Here is a 20754-nt window from a genome sequence, read left to right as displayed (position 1 = left end):
CCAAGGCTTCTTCGATAGCACCTCCCAAACCCACGACCCCTACCACCTAGAAGGACATGGGCAGCAGGCACATGGGAATAACACCACCTGTACGTTTCCCTCCAAGTCACACACCATCCCGACTTGGAAATATATCGCCGTTCCTTCATCGTCGCTGGAACTCCCTACCTAACAGCACCGTGGGAGAACCTTAACCACACGGACTGCAGCGGTTCAAGAAGGCGGCTCACCACCACCTTCTCCAGGGCAATTAGGGATGGGCAGTAAATGCTGGCCTTGCCACTGCGCCCACATCCCATGAACGAATAAAAAAAAACCTCTGGTTTAGACAGGAAAGTGATAGATGTGGAATGGAAGAAAGCAGTCTTTCTAAGAACATACATGAAAGCAGTCTTTGTAATAGAACATACATGGAAGCAGAAACTTGACTGAGTCAAGTGGTCCACAGAGAATCCACAGATTCTGACTAATTCTGAAGTTGCAATGGGGAGGTTGGTGGAGTCAAGGCCATAGGCACATAGGTGATGGCAGGCGCCAGAGGACATCTTTGGTGATGCCAACATTAAGCTTAAGGGATTTTTTCTCATCCAGGTCTTCATATCGGACAGGCAGTTGGATTGTGTTATGGTGTTTAGATCAATGGAGAAGGTGGACGGGTAGAGCTGCTGCCGTCAGTGTGCATGTGGAGGTTAAAATTGTCATTATAGCAAATAATAGAAAATGGAGAACGAGAAAAGTTGGGACTTTCACAAAAGTAAGTTGACACACGAGCAAATTACAATGGCCATGAGAGTATTTGAATTCATTTATAACTGGAAGAATGTACAGAACAATTGAGGCCCCTTAAGGATGAGAGAGAAACGATAATTGGCGAGGCTACTGATCTGTCCAGACTTCCACATTTTTCCATGGTGGACCATTGCATTGGTGTAACAGCAGGCTGTGCTACAGATTGACACAAATCTAAGTCATGTCCAGAGTTAACCATAAAACAAGTTCCAGATTTTAATAAGGTAGTCTGGAGAATGCTGCAAATGTCTATGAGGTACTTCCCTACCAGGATGGAGTGAAAGTTGGTCCTGATTCATTCAAAGCTGCGCTTGCGTACCTCTGAAAAAGAGATCACAGAGTAGAATTGATAAGGGAGTGGATGGTATGCTGTAGGAGGACATAGAAGCAGAAAAATAAAATGGTATAATGGTGCTGGTAAATTCTCGAACGCAGCTATGGGGCTCGATGTTACCAGGCCTGCGGGTTTCCGGCGGGTTGGGTTCCGGGAGCGTGGTCAACACGCTCGGTGAAATTAGTGGGTTGCCCGCGCGATCGTAGCAGGCAACACACTAATAGGAATCAATTACCTGCTCCTCCGGGGTCCGCGCTGCTGGTCTGCGTGTCGGGCGGGCTGCGCATGCGCAGTACGATCTGTCAGCTGGAGGCGCTCTATTTAAAGGGGCAGTCCTCCACTGACAGATGCTGCAACCAATGGAACAAATTACAGCATGGAGCAGCCCAGGGGGAAGGCTGCCCCCAGTTTAATGATGCCTCACCCCAGGTATCATCAGATGGGGTGAGGAGGAGGGCGAAGACAGAGATCTTCCACCCGGTGGGCGGGAGGAAGCGGCCAGCCTCTGCCACCAAGAAGGCCTGGCTCGAGGTGGCAGAGGGGGTCACCTGCGCAACCAACATATCGCCCACCTGCATACAGTGCAGGAGGCGCTGCAATGACCTCAGTAGGTCAGCCACAGTGAGAACACGAAGTCTTTCCCCTACACTCCATCTGCCACAACACTGCCCCAACCCCACATCTCCTTCGGCACCGCCAACACTACTCTGTCACATCACCCCTCATACCCACTCAAACCCCATCCTCATCTTACCTCCACCTACTCACCTCGCCAGTACTCATCCTGCCACTAACACGCGACCCAATCCTCATACAATCTCATGGCTCTATCCCATACTCACCCTCTCGTGCATCTCCCTCACGGCCAGCCTCACTCAACCTGCCACCACCTGTGCTGCAGCCACAGGGCATGCATCACATATGTGCAGTAGGCAGCGTAAGGCAAATGTTTCGTGAGCATGAAGGGGGTGCACAAGGGTGTCGGAGGGTTTGCCATGGGTGTTACCTATATTGAATTTCAGAGCAACAAACAGCACACATTATATTGGCACCACCACTGCCATGTCTCCGCGAATCCTGTCTGTTGTGTCCAATAATGCCCGCTCCTGGGTATCACTATGAGGACCCACCACTGATGCCACCCATCGTGTTACTGCAGAGTAGGTGCAGGTGTATTTGCAGGGCTCTTCCGCGCAGACGACTGAGAGACATCGGCGGTGTAGCCGGCTGCACCCTGGAAGGATGCGGAGGAGAAGTTGTGGAGGGCAGTGGTGACTTTGACAGCGACAGGTAAGCAGTTGGTGCTGGGGCCAGCCAGGAGCAGCTCGGCATGAAAGAGCCTGCAGATCTCCACGACTACATGTCGAGCGAATCTGCGCCTCCTTGTGCACTGCTGCTCGGAGAGGTCCGGGGAGCTGCGCCTCGGTCAGTGGACCCTATGGCGAGGGTAGTGCCCTCTGCGATGCGTCTCTCTCTGCGGTAGCCCTCCCTCCTGCTGTGCAGGTGGGCATGCAACAACACTGTGTTGGGGGGCTCCACGTCTCTGCGGCGGACGGCGTGGACTGCGAGGCTGCTGGGGCTGGTCATGCTCTTCGTCCTCCGAGGGTGTCCACGCACCACCCATCTGGCAAGTGTTGGTCTGAGGGGTTGTGCAGGATAGGTGGGTGGCTCCTCGGACTGGGGCTGCGGTTTCGTGTCGGTCTGTCCTCTGGCTTGGCGGGGGGTGGTGGGAGGCAGGGGTTGCCCTATGTGACGCGGTGGCCTCCTGCGTGGGTGAGGGCTCTCCCCCGTGGAGTGCACCTTGGCACCTGCCACAGGCTGCTGGCTGCAACACGCCTGGTTGGAGAGAGACTGTTTCCCCCAGTGTGTGAAACACTCTGTGATGCAGGTAAAATCCCACACTTCCTCTTTTCACAGCTGATTGAGCTCATTAACTGACCTCAACAAGCAAGGTAAGTACTCTCAAGTGGAACCCCGCTGGCTTTAATTGCCTGCGGGATTCCCACCAGTGGGGGCCCTGCACGCAGCCCCGCACGTCATCGGGGAACCCGGAAGTGGTCGGGATCGCGGAGCGATCCGGTCACGTGACCACATATCGGGATTTTCGGGGCCCCCTGCTGGAAACCCGCAGGAAACCCGACCCTAAAATCGAGCCCATGATGTCAGGAAGAGAAGGCAAGTTGAGACAGGAAGCTTCTCCACAGGCTTTGAGTGGGGGAGGAGAAGGTATGAGAGGCCCGAAATATGAATCCAAAGAATTTATTTTGACACATTAGTGGGACAATACCAAGAGTTCCTGCATCCAATATGAAAGGATTTGATATGATGGATGTTCAGCAGATCCTTGTACAAAATCAGAAGAATCTGAGCATGTGATTATAGACAAATTTCTCCTTCCAAGTAGGATATTTTTTAAAGAATGCAGCTTTTCTGATAACCAAAAGAAGAGAGAATGTACTTTATATTAAAAAAATAGTTAATTTTTGATCAGCAGGGAAGTCAGAGGATATGGGGAAAGGGCGGGAAAGTGGAGTTGAGGTAAAAATCAGATCAGCCATGATCTCATTAAATGGCGGAGCTGGCTCGAGGGGCTGAATGGCCGACTCCTGCTCCTATCTCTCATGGTCTTATAGTTCCGCTGCAATTACCTTATTTTTTGAAAATTGACTTAGTTGTGTTTTACGGAGTTTGCAACAAGAGATTCCAGTTGTATTTTCTGCTGATGCTGACCAATTCTAAGGAAGCTCACTTAAAGGATCAGCCAACAAAAGGCTGCTTTTGTTGGCTGATCAGCAGCTGTTATTGACAGGCAGTGAAGAATTGGCTTGCACCTCGAGAGGAAACTCTATCAGTGGGGACTTCAATGGCAAGAAAATGTAAATTTAAAACTCATCATAAGAACGCTTTGTAATGGCAATGCTTGTTTTTAATGATTGATTGATATAAACTGTTATACTGTATACTGTATCCGCTGCACACAATGCGGTCTCCTCTACAATGGGGAGACCAAACGCAGACTGGGTGATTGCTTTGCTGAACACCTCCGCTCTGTCCGCAAGCGTGACCCTGACCTGCCAGTCGCTTGCCATTTTAATTGCCCTTCCCAAGCCTACTCTGACCCCTCTGTCCTCGACCTCTTACACTGTTCCAATGAAGCTCAACGTAAGCTCACGGAACATCACCTCATCTTTTGTTTAGGCACTTTACAACCTTCCAGACTCAACATTGATTTCAATAACTTCAGATCATAACCACTGCTACCATTTTTTCGGTCAGCAACTGCTGGTAATGGTTCTGCTACTGCCATTTACAGCTGCTACTGATCAATCTTTTGTTTCTTAACCTGTCCCATTACCACCCTCCTTGCCTTGCACCACCATCCCTTTTGTTATTCAATCACTCGTGCCCTCTACCCTATCACAGACCTTCCCTTTTGTTCTTTCCTCCCTCCTCCCCCCCCCTTTCCCTAACTCTGTACTTGCTCAAAAATTTTAACTCTTTTAACATCTTTCAGTTCTGATGAAAGGACTTTGACCTGAAACGTTAACTCGGTTTCTTTCTCCACAGATGCTGCCTGACTTCCTGAGCTTCTCCAGCATTTTCTGTTTTTATTTCAGATTTCCAGCATCCACAGTATTTTGCTTTTGATTGACATGAACTGTTTGGAAAAAAGTGTAAGAAAAACATTTCATCACATGGGAGGCACAGATCCACAAACTAGAAAGGTGTCAACAATGTCAGTTGGATTATTGAATGGAGGATGAATGCCATTTGTGGGGCGACGTCTGCTACGTTCTTTTGGTGATGAATTCTAACCCCATCGTTATTGCTGTTTATTTTTGTTAGGAATATAACTGGCTAAACTATCAGCCAAAGGATATGAGTGAGTCTGATGAAGCAAGGATGCTGGCTAGTTTACGAAGACAGCAACTTGAAGAAATGGAGGATGATGGGAAAACAAACCATTTGAATGCAGTTCAGCTTGGTTACTGTGTCTATGGTGATGACAGCATCAGCACAAGCAGTGATGAGACAAGCATCTGGAGCACCCAGCACGCAGGACCAGTGAGCCTCACAGAACGGCTTAATAAATTATTCGAATGTGCATTTATAGTCGGTTTTGCAGTTGTGCGTGTTGTATGAACACACATAGCAATAACGAGGGAAAGGCTTGTACTATAGAAAATCAGCCAGAAGTTACTGTTCAGTGAGCAGTTAATTCATTTGTATGACATTGCTCTGTTCACTATGCTAACAAGGTGTTATCCCATTTAAAATAAACAGATTAACACTTCTGTTAAAATAGCACACAGAGAAATGTTACGCAGACCCGTTAATGTTTCTATGCTAATATAGCAAACAGTACTTTCTAGTCTTATATGTTAAAAAGTCATATTAATTATTTATAAAAGTATTGACTCTTTTTAGTCTATTTTAATTATGACTTTTCCCTTTTTTAAAGCTAATTCAATTTCCTGTTGTTTGATTCAGGTGTTCTAATTTGTGCAACTCATTTTATATTTGATCCTGGTATTCACAATTATGTCATTACAAGTGACTGCTAATCATGGTTGCACATATTTTTTTTAAAATGCAGACACATTGAACATACCAACAAGAGCATGGTTAAATCACTTCAAATTTTCAAAAAACATTCATTGTTTGAGCAGAGTAGAAAGAGCTTTGCATTCTGTCTAACTATGCATAACTTAAAGCAAAAAATTGTTCAATCAATTCATCATGGACCATGAAGGTACAACAATGAAAGACCCTGTTTGTCCATGTGTTAATTTAATTCAGCTTGAAAACCCATTGTCTTAGCCTCCTGAGTGGCACTCCCTGTGGACATTTCTGAATCTTATAGTGTTACTATCTTTTTTCTGTGTATTTCACTAACTGCCTTCCTTTTAAACAGTCTAAGCTCTCAAGTGTAGTTTTAGATGCACTGATCACAAAATTTCTCAATTGATGTTTGTATGCTGCAATAATGTCCAAATTCCATTTTTTAACGCTGTGGAAAATCCATACATATATAGGCATTAACTTCCTGGGAATTGTCATTGACAAGAAACTGAACTGGACCAGGCACATCAATGTCGTGGCTACTAGAACAGGTCAGAGGCTGGGTATTCTGTGGCAAGTGGTTCACCTTCTGACTCCTCAAAGCCTTTCCACCATCTACAAGGCACAAGTCAGGAGTGTGACGGAATACTCTCCACTTGCCTGGATGGGTGCAGCTGCAACAACACTCAAGAAGCGTGATCGGCAGCCCAACCACCACCTTAAACACCCAGTCCCTCCACCACCGGCACACTGTGTACTATCCATAGGATGCACTGCAGCAACTTGTCAAGGCTTCTTCAACAGCACCTCCAAACGCGCCACCTCCACCACCTAGAAAGACAAGGGCAGTAGGTGCATGGGAACACATCATATCTAAGTTCCCCTCCAAGTCACACACCATCCCTACTTGGACATATACCGCCGTTCCTTCCTTGTTGCTGGGTCACAATCCTGGAACTCACTACTTAACAGCACTGTGGGAGCACCTTTGCCACACGGACTGGAGCGGTTCAAGAAGGCAGCCCACCACTACCTTGTCAAGGGCAATTAGGGACGAGCAATAAATGTTGGCCTTTTCAGCGACGCCCACATCCCAAGAATGAACTAAAAAAAGTTATATCATGCTTTTACACAATGAATACTGATTGCTTCTAATTTCTAATATAAAATTGACATAAACAAGCAGAAACCAGTGTAAACAATTGGGGCTCGAGGAAAGTGCAGCATTTATGCCATATGCCTTCTTTATGTCCCTCTTTATCTATAAACATTAAAGTTTGAAACCATCAAGCTATCATTTATGCATATCAGAACAGTGTATTCCAGAAAATGCAGTCGTGGAAGCTTTTCAATTTTAATGTCACATTTTTGATGCCATAAAAAAAGCATACAGTGCAGGTCTCAGTAAGAAAAAATAAAAATAATCGCCAAAAAATTGCTGTAAAACTCCATGAATAGTTACTTTGGTCCCTGCTGCGCCAAATTTATTTTGCCTTAAATCCACACTGCAGAAACACTCGTGTAAATGCAGGAAATTTGCATGAGCTGCTCTTTTGCATGGGGGGCAGGGCTATGTTAACGAGCAGCAGAAGGTTTAGGCGTAGGTTTTGCAGAATTGGTGCAAAAGACCAAGGAAACTCAGGTGTAGTGTAAAAACTGGCATAAGCTGTTTACTCAGGATTTCCTCAATCTTTTGCACTGAAAGTCGCCATTAGGCTGTATCTATGCCATTGTTTTGGTGCAAGTTTCTAGAAAATTCCAGGCCATTGTATTGGGTTAAATTATGAAATGTATGCAACCAGGAAAGAATTTAAGTTATAGAATATGGAGAAAGTATAGGGGTTAGGATTGAATAAAACATGTCCTTCACAAAAAGAGAGGTTTGGGTTTTTGAAATACAGAAATATTCCAACAAAAGCTCACAGTAATTTTAAAAACAAGGTGACATAAACTGAACATCATGTTAGAAAGAACCAGCATTCACCGAAGCTAAATTGCCGAGTTGGGTAATCAGCTGGTAAATGGAAAATGCTTCCTAAATAGGGGGCAGTCTTTGGTGTACCTTTCTGCACAGACTTGTCATTTGGAGTGAGACTTATTTTGGTTTAGAAATGTCACCTTTTTAAGACATCTCGTTTTTAACAGTTCCAAATATTTAAATAGATTTGCAATCAGTCTCCCTCTTTCTGACCGTAAACTTTCATTAGTAACATGTCCCTGATATTGACATCTCTGTTACTACTCCTCGGTTTGAAAATTAAAAATGTAAAATCTGTAAAGGTTGACAGTTACATTACTTGCTCCAGAAACTATATATTGTCAAGGAAGCACTTTCCAAAAGCAGAGAATATATGTATATTTTAATGCCACCAAGGGGTCAAATAAGCCCAGTCTGATTTTGTTGTCTAACCCACTTAAATGAATTGGAATGACTGGTACCACCATGAGGGGATTGGGGAATTTTAATCTGAGAGGCGTTCAGTGATAACTTGGTTATATATTCCCAGAAGCCTTTGAACCTGGGGTGATCCCTCAATTACCAAGTGCTCTTTGTATTGTCTCGAGGCTAAAACTATTCCATATGTCAGGAAGACTTTGTTTGTCTGCACAACCAAGATTCAGAATCTGCCTGCTTTACAACAGAGCAGCTCAAACTATCTCTGTTTAATAAGGAACCAATATGCACTGGCTCAGTAAGCAGCCCAATAGTGTACATTGTTCATGGAGTTCAAAAAGACACAGTCAATATCATTACATCCTCTACTCTCTACATGGCAAGCACACAAAAAAGAGAGATTACTTCCCTCTCCTAGAGTCTTTATCAAGATTCTAAGAAGCTTCCCTCCACACACAGCTGGAGTTAGCCAACAACTAGCAATGCACTATGAAAAAAATCACATAAAAAGCAGCCTCCCATTTTGCGACGTTATAGGTGTGTGAGTTGTTTCTTCCCACCCACTAGGCTTTTTTTCACTTTTGCTAGAAGAGGGTAAAAGATGCATGAACGCACCTTGCAAGGCTTGTGGGAATGGATGGATGGAATGCTTCTCATTGGAAAGATGTGGGGGCTGATTTCTGTGTTGAGAACGACCTGTGTGCGCCAGTTCATGTAACTGACCGGAAAATAGAGTGGAGACCCGTAATCCTGGATTGACACCCTTTTGAACATCATGTGCCATTCTGATGGTCTGGGGCAGGTGTAGAAGGTCCCTGCCCATGATATGCAAGAACTTCATGATATAATGGTGCTGAAGTTCATATTTATCTGGTCGTTTTGCCAGTGCAACCTCACTTCGTAATATGGCCCATATAAATTGGGTGTTGACAGTTCCTCGGCTGTGTCTTTACATAAAAAGTTAGTCAAATGGGTTAGCCTGCAACTTATAGATGCAATTCAAATTGTCTTTCTTTGACTGTCAGTGAGTTTCTTTGGAGCATTTATTTTCTTGTGGGTCAAGGGACTCTGTAGGGTGGCTTTGGGGTTAGTCATTGTTCCTCTCCCCACTGTACTCCTTCACACAATGGGCTTATGTCACTTGGAGGAAGAAGGGACTAAGGAGAAACATATGGAATGCAACAAAAAGCAGATTTTAGGAGGAAGGTTCCTGCCCACCATTATCATTCCACGTGAATCAACAAAAGTGGAATTATCTGGACTTGTATGAGGAACAATGCATGCGAAGGCTTAGATTAACAAGGGAGGCAACTTGAAGATAACCTCCAGCCAAATTCCAGGGCAGGCACAGCACTGTCAATGATGGTTAAAGCTACTTCAGCTCTGAACTTTTTCACCTCTGGCTCTTTCCAGGCTGCCACAAGGGACATCAGCATCACAATCAGTCAGAAGTCACTGATGCATTAAGTGGGTGACTGACGTGTTGACAACTGTCAAAGGCACGAGAGAGAGGCCTAATGTTTTTTCAAATTTCAAAGTGTCTCATATAAGCCTACAGTGTTCCAGCACCCAAAGTTAGGGCATAGGTGAATCAACAGGACTATCAATCGATCCATGTGCCGGTAGTCTATGACCAAAATCTCGTAGGCAAATGTCTACTTCCCTAGCAGCAGGTATGATGCCTGCATTGTAAGGCAATCCACCATTCCTCCCTTATTTGGCCCACAATGAGTGGGTGAAAGGCATTGACATGATATGGCTACCTGCCAAATCCTGACCCACCCTTCATCTGATCCAATGACCAATGGTGGGAAGAGGACTTCCCACCTCTGCTGTCTACAGTCTCCTCCTTGAACCATGGCACTCTGCTACTGCTGCTTCCACACAGCTCACTGATACTTTCCTGTGCCACCAGAACAAGATCTAACAGCAAACAGACCTTTAAACGGTTGCTTCCAAAGAAATACCTTCCAGCTCTTGCTAGCAGGAACCCCTTTAAAGCATGATGTGGAGATGCCGGTGATGGACTGGGGATGACAAATGTAAGGAATCTTACAACACCAGGTTATAGTCCAACTGTTTTATTTGAAAATCACAAGCTTTCGGAGGCTTTCTCCTTCGTCAGGTGAGTGTGGGATTCGGATTCCATGGAAGGTTACCGCATTTATAGTCAGAGAACAATACCTGGTGATTACAGATAATCTTTCCAACTGCCCGTTGTCAAGGCAATCAAAGTGTTCAGACAGAGAGATGTTACCTACAGGACCACCGAATACACAAATGGCCAGAACAAAAGACAGAGAGAGAGAGAGAAACATCCGAAAGGAAGAGAAAGACAGAGAATGACCCGTTGTATTAAAAACAGATAACTTTCTTTCGCTGGTGGGGTTACGTGTAGTGTGACATGAACCCAAGATCCCGGTTGAGGCCGTCCTCATGGGTGCGGAACTTGGCTATCAATTTCTGCTCGATGATTTTGCGTTGTCGTGTGTCTCGAAGGCCACCTTGGAGAACGCTTACCCGAAGATCGGTGGCTGAATGTCCTTGACTGCTGAAGTGTTCCCCGACTGGGAGGGAACCCTCCTGTCTGGCGATTGTTGCGCGGTGTCCGTTCATCCGTTGTCGCAGTGTCTGCATGGTCTCGCCAATGTACCATGCTCCGGGGCATCCTTTCCTGCAACGTATGAGGTAGACAACGTTGGCCGAGTCACAGGAGTATGAACCATGTACCTGGTGGGTGGTGTCCTCTCGTGTGATGGTGGTATCCGTGTCGATGATCTGGCATGTCTTGCAGAGGTTGCCGTGGCAGGGTTGTGTGGTGTCGTGGATGCTGTTCTCTTGAAAGCTGGGTAATTTGCTGCGAACGATGGTCTGTTTGAGGTTAGGTGGCTGTTTGAAGGCGAGTAGTGGAGGTGTGGGAATGGCCTTAGCGAGGTGTTCGTCATCATCGATGACATGTTGAAGGCTGCGGAGAACATGGCGTAGTTTCTCCGCTCCGGGGAAGTACTGGACGACGAAGGGTACTCTGTTGGTTGCGTCCCGTGTTAGTCTTCTGAGGAGGTCTATGCAATTTTTCGCTGTGGCCCGTCGGAACTGTCGATCGACGAGTCGAGCGTCATATCCCGTTCTTTCGAGGGCGTCTTTCAAAGTCTGTAGGTGTCCATCACATTCCTCCTCGTCTGAGCAGATCCTGTGTATTCGCAGGGCCTGTCCATAGGGGATGGCCTCTTTGACGTGGTTAGGGTGGGAGCTGGAAAAGTGGAGCATCGTGAGGTTGTCCGTGGGCTTGCGGTAGAGTGAGGTGCTGAGGTGCCCCTTTAAAGCAGCTCATGAATTCCCAACCCCTAATGGACAACTATTGAATAAGACTTACTGGGGGGGTAAATCGGGCTGCATAGCACCCGTTGTGTAGGCACTACGCGGACTCCTAAGCCCTGAAAAAGGCATCCGAGATGCGTGCGCACACTTCTGGCGTGACGTGCGCAGGACGCCATCTTGGTAAATGTGGCTATACATGCGCACTTAATGAACGCAGGATGTAAAGTAGGGAGATTATGACATAGATCAGTGTGCAACGCTGATTTAAAGGGACCGTTACAATATTGGAACTCCACGCTCCAACCAACGCACTTCTTAACCTCACACAGCTGAACAGATCTTAAACAGCATGGAGGACACCCCTCCCGCCCCAACTGCCACCAGTGCTATTTAAAGGGATCATGCAGGAGTTACAGGTTAGTTGCTGGGTTATTGCTTCTGGCTGCTGATGCATTTGTACCTGTTTTTGGAGGTCTACTATACTTGAATACTAGGACTAGGGGATATAGCCTAAAAATTAGAGCCAGGACTTTCAGGAGTGTAGTTAAGAAACAGTTCTACATGCAAATGGTGGTAGAAGTTTGGAACTCTCTTCCGCAAACGGCAGTTGATGCTAGCTCAATTGTTAATTTTAAATCTGAGATTGATAGATTTTTGTTAACCAAAGATATTAAGGGATATGGAGCTAAGGCGGGTACATGGAGTTAGGTCACAGATCAACCATGATCTCATTGAATGGCAGAACAGCTCAAGGGACTAAATGGCTTACTCTTGTTCCTATGTTCCTATAATAAAGTTTCAATACTCTATAGGGAGTGGGCTTGCTAGCTGACAGGCAACAGCAAGGGCACTGGCGGAGTGGCGAGGTAGGACAGGAATGCTGTCATCCTGAGAGAGGATAGCAGGTTCATGTTCCATGGAGCCACTGCTACTTGCTGCCTCCTGTTATGCACCATTTTCTCCTGCAAGAAAGCGGGAAGTGTGTCGGTGAGTGTCCTGCAAGTTGTTTGGGTGATGTGGCCATTATGGATGAATAGCTGCCAGTGTATGTGATCTATGAGTTGTGGGTGTGCGGCTTCCAACAGTGGTAGTGTGTGAGCGTGAGATGAAGCATCTGCTTGGAAGAGTTGAGTACTGATTGAAAAAGTTTGTTGGTAGGTTGGTGATGTGGAGTGTAGTGCGTTGGGCAGTGAATGCGGTTAGCGGTACAGTTGGTAGGATATGCCACTTGACAGTTGAATTCACGCACCATGACCACTCGTGTCAAATCATTAAACTTCTTCCTGCACTGCATCATGTTCTTGGCGCTATGCTCCTGGCATTGACCTCGCCTCCCACTGCCTCGGGAGCATATGTCTGGAGGGCCTCTTGCCCCCTTGTGGATATAGGATGCCACTCTTTCTGTCCACCTCTTGCACCAAGGCCTCTAGTGCGTCATCAGAGAACCTTGGTGCATGCTCTCTCACAGGCCTGGTACAAACTCAGATCGGTAGATTGATATGGTTTGGAGATTGGAGGATGTGGGATGTAGTTGTGAGCATCCTTTATTCAATATTTTAAAATAAATCAACAGTTTTTAAACGTAAGGACGGGACCTGCATCTCTGTTTTAAGTGCGATTTCTGATCTCCATTCAGACCCATATCTTACATTTTGAAAATATAAGAGTCCTGCAAACTTTGAGCAGCCAAGTTATTTCTCATTAAAAATTCCGGAGTTCCCATTATCACCATGCTGCACATATTGCAGCACAGATAGAGTTCACAATTGACTTCTAGCACTTCCTGCAGCCACAGTGCACCTCCCCTTTTAAGGGGTCCAGGCTGCCTTTAAGTGGTGCTTTATCTGGGCCCCCTGCTGGTGCGTGCAGCCACTCAACAGCATAGGTCGCGCTGGCTGCACGCAACAATCACTGAAATCACCAGGCAGCGTGAATGTTACATGCTGCCTGCATCTCAACAACCGGGCACAGGTTAACCCTAATGCACTGCAATACCACGCCCGTTTTCGGGGGTTAACCAATTTAACCCCAGTAGAATCTACTTGTAGGGCTCGTGGGATTGCAGGTAATTTATTAGCATGGATTGACGATTGGTTAATGGACAGAGTTGGAATAAATGGGTCATTTTCGGCTTGGCAGGTTGTAACTAGTGGGGTGCCGCAAGGATCAGTTGTTTACAATATATATCAATGACTTAGATGAGGGGACCAAGTGTAATGTATCATAGTAGGTACAGCACAGGAGGAGGCCATTTGGCCCATCGTGCCTGTGACGGCTCTTTGAAAGAACTATCCAATTAGTCCAATTCCCCTGCTCTTTCCCCATAGCCCTGTAAATTTTTTCCATGCAAGTATTCATCCAATTCCCTTTTTAAAGTTACTATTGAATCTGCTTCCACCACCCTTTCAGGCAGTGCATTTCAGATCATTACAACTCGCTGCATAAAAAATGTTCCTCATGTCGCCCCTAGCTGTATTGCCGATCACCTTTAATCTGTGTCCTCTGGTTACCGACCCTTCTGCCACTGGAAACAGTTTCTCCTTATTTACTCTGTCAAAACCGTTCATGATTTTGAACATCTTTATCAAATTTCCCTTTAACCTTCTCTGTTCTAAGGAGAACAACCCGAGCTTCTCCAGTCTCTCCACATAACTGAAGTCCCTCATCCCTGACACCATTCTAGTAAATCTCTACTGCACCCTCTCAGTCCTTGCCATCCTTCCTAAAGTGTGGTGCCCAGAATTGAATACAATGCTCCATCTGAGGCCTAACCAGTGTTTTATAAAGGTTTAGCATAACTTCCTTGCTTTTGCACTCTGTGCCTCTATTAATAAAGCCCAGGACCTCATATGCTTTTTTTTAAACAGCCTTCTCAACTTCTTCTGCCACCTTCAAAGATTTGTGTATGTGCGCCCCCAAGTCTTTTTGTCCCTGCACCCTCTTCAAAATTGTACCATTTAATTTATATTGCCTCTCCTCATTCTTCCTACCAAAATGCATCACTTCACACTTCTCTGCATTAAATTTCATTTGCCATGTGTCTGCCCATTTCACCAGTCTGTCTATCTGCTCCTGAAGTCTGTCACTATCCTCCACATTGTTTACTACATTTCCGAGTTTCGTGTCGTCTGCAAACTGTGAAATTATGCCCTCTATACCCAAGTCCAGGTCATTAATATATATCAAAAAGAGCATTGATCCTAATACTGACCCCTGGGGAACACCACTGTATACTTCCCACCAGTCTGAAAAACAACCATTCACCACTACTCTCTGCTTTCTGTCTCCTAGCCAATTTTGTATCCACGCTGCCACCGTCCCTTTAATCCCATGGGCTTTAATTTTGCTAACAAGTCTATTATGTTGTACTTTATCAAATGCCTTTTGAAAGTCCATATACACAACATCAACCGCACTACCCTCATCAACCCTCTCCGTTACTTCATCAAAGAACTCAATCAAGTTATTCAAACATGATTTTCCTTTAACAAATTCATGCTGACTTTCATTTATTAGCCCATATTTTTCCAAGTGCTAATTAATTTTGTGCCGGATTAGTGTCTCTAAAATTTCCCCACCACTGTGTTAGGCTGACTGGCCTCTACTTGCCGGATTTATCCCCCTCCCCTTTTTTGAACAAGGATGTAACATTTGCAAACCTCCAGTTCTCCGGCACCATCCCCATATCCAAGAGGATTGAAAGATTGTGGCCAGAGCCTCTGCAATTTCCACTCTTACTTCCCTCAGTAACCTAGGATATATCCCATCTGGACCGGGTGATTTTTCTGCTTTAAGTTCTGCCAATCTTTTAAGTACTTCCTCTTTATCTATTTTTTATCCTATCCAATATCGCTACTACCTCCTCCTTTATTGCTACACTGGCAGCATCCTCTTTAGTGAAGACGGATGCGAAGTATTCATTTAGTGCCTCAGCCATGCCTTCTGCCTCTGCAAGGAGATCCAAGTATCCAAGTTTGTTGATGATACAAAGCTAGTTGGGAAAGTAAGCTGTGAGGAGGACACAAAGGGGCTGCAAAGGGCTATAGACAGGTTAAGTGAGTGGGCGAGAAGGTGGCAGATGGAATAAAATGTGGGGAAATGTGAAATTATCCACTTTCGTAGGAAGAATAGAAACGCAGAATATTTTTTCAAAAGGTGAGAGACTAAGAAACACTAGAGAGATTTGGGTGACCTTGTACACGGAACACAGAAAGTTAACATGCAGGTACAGCAAGCAATTAGGAAGGCAAATGGTATGTTAGCCTTTATTGCAAAGGGATTGGAGTATAAGAGTAAGGAGGTCTTGCTGCAATTACGTAGGGCTCTGGTGAGAACACATCTGGAGTACTGCGTACAGTTTTGGTCTATTTACCTAAGGAAGGGTACACTTGCCTTACAGGGGGTGCAGCAAAGGTTCACTACATTGATTCCTGGGATGAGAGGGTTGTTCCAAGAGGAGAAATTGAGTAAAATGGGCCTATATTCTCTGGAGTTTAGAAGAATGAGAGGTGATCTCATTGAAACGTATAAAATTCTTCGAGGGCTTGACAGGGTAGATGCTGTGAGGCTGTTTCCCCTGACTAGAGAGTCTAGAACTAGGAGTCATAGTCTCAAGATTATGGAATCGGCCATTTAGGACCGAGATGAGGAAAATTTTCTTCACCCCAAGGGTTGTGAATCTTTAGAATTCTCTACCCCAGATGGCTGTGGATGCTCAGTTGTTGAGTATATTCAAGCCTGAAGTTGATAGATTTTTGGACACTAAGGGAATCAAGGGATATGGGGATCGGGCGGGAAAGTGGAGTTGAGGTAGAAGATCAGCCATGAGGGGCCATATGGCCTACTCCTGCTCCTATTTATGTTTTTCAAAGGTAAGTACGTGCTTTCTTCTTCAGATCACATTCTCCACACACTACTGGACCGTGATGCGAAGGACCAGACGATGAGGAGGGAGCTCTTCATAGGAAATAGAACCCCCCACCATCAGAATAGGTCAACTGTTCGCAGGTAGATTCAGGCAGTAATGGTCTGCTAAAAACCTGAGTGTTATTTCAAGTTACCATACAGCAAATACCATTTGTGGTAATCTGTCTGAGAGAGCTGCCTGTGCTGTAGCTTTGAACCAAATCAAATGGTCCTTTATTGCTCCTAAAGGTTACTTATCATCAGTGTGATAACAGTGCAGATGCATTCGACAGAACACAACTTAATGATTAGCATGTGTAGTATCTTAAAGCTGTAAGAAACAAAACACAGTTACATTTTCTAAAGGATTTGGTATTATTGATGTGGCAAACCTATGCTCAATGATTCAGTGGAATTATTTCACAAGCTCAGAAATATGAGTAAGAAGATAAAATGTTTCCCTTTTTGCTGATTTAAATGAAAATGGAATATCATTTTGGATTTTAAAAATCTAGGATATCTGCAGTGGTATACAATCAGAATGGCAAATCAAATAAGACTGATCGAACACCAGTGCTTGCAACTCTTTCATGCACCTTGATGAAACCAGGGCTAGTATGAGATCAGTTTTCCGTGTGAGAAACTTTAGATTACAAGTATTCAGGAGTTGGAAAGTGGAATGCATCAATTTAGATGAATCAAATTTAAATCCCAGTTAGGAAGTCAGGGAGGTGATCCGGATTTGAATGTCAGACAGAAAGTAGGAAATCAATGAGTGCTTTCCTAACATACCAGAGGCAGAAAGATAAAGAAAGTCAGTATATCAGTATGATGAGCCCAGATAGAAGTCTGTATCATAACAGGGGTCAACAAGCAACTGAAGATATCCTGAGGCTACTATTACTCCACTGTAGCAAAAAGATGAGAGCTGGTGATTTTCCACGATACAAAAAAAACAGGCAGAACAAGAAGCCTTGGTCATAACTGGCCCTGGCAGGGCCATGAGCATCGGGGAAGGAGAGGCTGGTGGTGTACCCAAGCAGGGTGTCAGTTTAGTACTTGTATCCCTTCTTTGAACGCAGCACAGATGAAGCAAGCTTAGCAACCTCAACCTGCATTCTCACCTGATCATATACAACTTCTCTCTCCCACCCTAACTCTGCTGCCTTTTCTCTTTTTCTCCAGGCCTTCCGAACTTCGAAAGGCTCCTGTAGAAGAACAGACCTGAGGATGCACAGTCAAACGCTCCATCCATCCCAGGCACCAGCTCAGACACTGCTACTCCACGTGGGCTAGATAGTGAGCTAGAAGGGTTGATAAGTGGTAAAACAACCAACACCAGTGAGCAGCCGCAGCTACTGGTCGCAAGCACAGACCGGGAGAAACTTTGCTGGAGGTTGAAGTACTCTCCCAGCTCTGCTGAGCAGGACAGAGATATGGACTTTGAGGGCCCAGCCATGAGAAGAAAACTGATGGCCTTTCACAAATAGTTGTATGATGTATTGGAAGACGTGCCAAGAAGTTTCGCCACTATGGCTGAGAGTGTGGAGGAGTCCCCATTCAGTCTCTGTGGTATCAGCTCGCATGGCATCATTACTCTGTAGTCTGCTCTGGTAGTGTGTTCACCTCCAGAAAAGCTGAAGCCAGGCCCTCACAGCAGGAGTCCATGCTAGCATGTTATGTAGCTTTGGCGGAAGCTGAAACCGCTGCTATGAAGACTCTGAGCTCCACAATGGACAGATTGGTGGATTGAAATGGATAGGGGCTTTGAAGGGGTCAGTCATCTTCTGCAATCTGCTCTTCTGCAATTCAGTGGAAGTGATGAGGCCCGCCCCCAAAAGAGTGGCAATGGCATGATGGAAGTTGTTCAGGCTGGCCTTTCTCGGGATACCAGCAGGTCTGCACATTTACTCTCCCCTCAACCAATACCTGTCATAGTGTCAGCAGCTCAACTGGGCTGGTCTAATCTGTCAGCCGTCGATTTGCAGCAGCCTACGGCCGGGCCCTCGCAGGCTCAAGCACAAGGAAGTCAGCGGCCACGAGCATCTCAAGTGTCCCAAGTGATGAACAGGAGCCTTCCACAGCTCTGGTCAGGCCATTAGTGGAGCACCTCATAGGAGTAGTAGAGTTGTGAAACCTTCTTTAAAGAAAAGCACTATGGGTTGATCACCTGGGTGAGAGTGAATGGAAGGCATTTATTATGCTTGACACAGTGGTTTGCAGTGTGGTTTAATAGCAGTTTCTAAGTTGGCTTTGTCAAAATATCATTGATATAGAAATTGTCTGAATGGTTTGAATGTTCATTGCAGGATGAAAGGAGTGGGGAAGAATGTAACAGAGCGGTTATACCAAGGTGCTCTGTCTAAGTTTTCAAGCAGGGGTGTGAGAAGCTCAGTGTCTGAGTATAAAAACATTGTGGCAGCTCCCTGGATATCTTGCAGAGACCTGTATGGTGATGTTCCTGTGATCGGCCACCAGCTAGACATTGATAGGAGGTACCCTTTTCTATTTGCAAATGTTGCTGGCTCATGTTCTGGTGCTTTGATGACCATGTGTGACAGTCAAACACGTGCGGCACACGAGGGAAGGCATTCAACTAACACAATTTGTTTTGACCAGACTTATTTAAAGTTAGAAATAGTGACAGCACTTAGGAAAGCAAATTGGGGAAGTTAAGATACATACTTATGTACATTTTTTCTGAAGTGCAGTTAACTTTAAAAACTATGTCCATTCATCCTGGAATCAAGTCAATTTGCACCTATTTAGGAGTATCCCCTGGTCAAGAGTATGTAACCACTTCAACTCAAGCTTTACCTGCGTGTAGCTTTTTGAAGTTCAACCTTGTTTATTTTTGGTGCACCACAGGAGCAACTTGAACATCTTTTCTACTTTGTTAAGAGTAGATGATGGAATTGGAAAGATACTGCTAACCAAACATAGTTTGGGAGGAGAGGATGTTAATTTTTAATAAGTCAATCCTTCCCCACAATGACATAGGGAGATGGCAAAAACTCAAGCTTAATTTTTATCAAATAAAGGGTTTATCTTAAGGGAAATCAACTTCTGCAAGTTTGGAGGAAACATGATACCAAGGCAAATTGTAATTCTAGTAATAAAAGTGTCAGCCCAGAGAGAGGAGCTGGTGAAGCACAGAACTATTCCTCAAGTGACATCATGTGATTCCAGTCAAGCTATTATATTTGCAGAGCATAATGCTAATTATGAATAGTCATTAAAAATACGTGAAGATTCATTGTTAATTTCCCTTCACTCCCCTCATCCTGCTAGAAGTAGGAAGACATGCTGGCACTGCCTTTGATCACAATTTGTCATTTTAATAATTTCATAATGTTTCTTAAGATTGTTACCAAACTTCAGAATTGTTTTTTTTTCAGACATTAGTTCAAAAATCGATATACTTGAAACCCCACACATGCCTATTTGGTCCATCTATCAATACTGCAGTGTCAAATCCAATAATTGAAATGCGTTATTGGATTTTTGTCACACTTGATGAGTGATCAGGGACTCCCTCATCAATCTTTTGGTTTCCTCAGAAATTGGCATATAGAGACCCTATGTGCACAGACAGATGCATTCATAACACTATTTTCTCACATCAATAATTTTAAAATACATATATCCATATGTGATATCCTCTCAACTGCATTCGTTTTTTAAAAATCTGCTGTTAGGAATTGCCAGCCTGTTTGGTTTCTAAAACGCACCTTTGTCAAACCACTTTATCTGAGCGACTGGTTAACATAAAACTAGTGAACTATTCAGTGGTACTCATGTAGCACACAAATTAAGAATTGAATCCATGAATCATTGTAGGAGTTCAGTAAGAGTGATATTGTTGATGGCTATTAGAACCTCTTAGTGAAGAGGGAGCGATTTCTTTGGACTCTGAGAATGAGATATTAATGTTGCAATCAGCAATAGATTTTGTCTAATGCAGGGCAAAGCTTGAGAGTTTCTGTCACAGAGCTCTACAGCTGGAAACAACACCCTATTAAGCATCCTTGAGCAAGTAGCACAGCTTAAATTCCTGGTAGCCCATCCTTTTGGGGTCATCCAAAACACTTGGAACGTGTTTGGTCTTCCATATGTAAAAATAAGACTATTTTTATTAATCTGAAGGCATCAACAGTTTGACCAAGTGTCAGCAGTTTGGTGCAGGCAATGCACTTGAAACTGATTATCAAAATATCTTAACATTTAGTTGTCGTGACACAGTTTCGCTGGAATGTTCCAGAAGAGAATGGAAATAAACCAGGCTACTATACCAAATAAATAAATCTCATCTTGTAGAAAATGTATGAACTTGCACATGTGCTATCTGCCCCACACATAAGGACCTGTATTAAACAGTTGGTGATAATAAGCCCAGTGTATGCTATAGGACTTCTAGCAAAAAATGAATTGGATGGTTTTGTCTTCGACT

General features: G+C 44.7%; 1 protein-coding gene across 2 annotated transcripts in view; it reads left to right on the top strand.

Annotated features, from left to right (window-relative positions):
* cfap20dc (CFAP20 domain containing) overlaps positions 1 to 20754 on the top strand; it is a 365860-nt gene that overhangs the window by 266919 nt on the left and 78187 nt on the right. For both annotated transcript variants that reach the window (XM_067998825.1, XM_067998824.1), the window contains one exon: positions 4970 to 5188. In XM_067998825.1, coding sequence (XP_067854926.1) covers positions 4970 to 5188 — 219 coding nt within the window. The remainder of the gene's footprint in view (positions 1 to 4969; positions 5189 to 20754) is intronic.

This window comes from Heptranchias perlo, chromosome 17, assembly GCF_035084215.1.
Source record: "Heptranchias perlo isolate sHepPer1 chromosome 17, sHepPer1.hap1, whole genome shotgun sequence".
In the NCBI taxonomy this organism is placed as follows: domain Eukaryota; kingdom Metazoa; phylum Chordata; class Chondrichthyes; order Hexanchiformes; family Hexanchidae; genus Heptranchias; species Heptranchias perlo.
The sequence above is the reverse complement of the archived record's forward strand: the minus strand, read 5'-3'. Positions and strand labels throughout refer to the sequence as shown.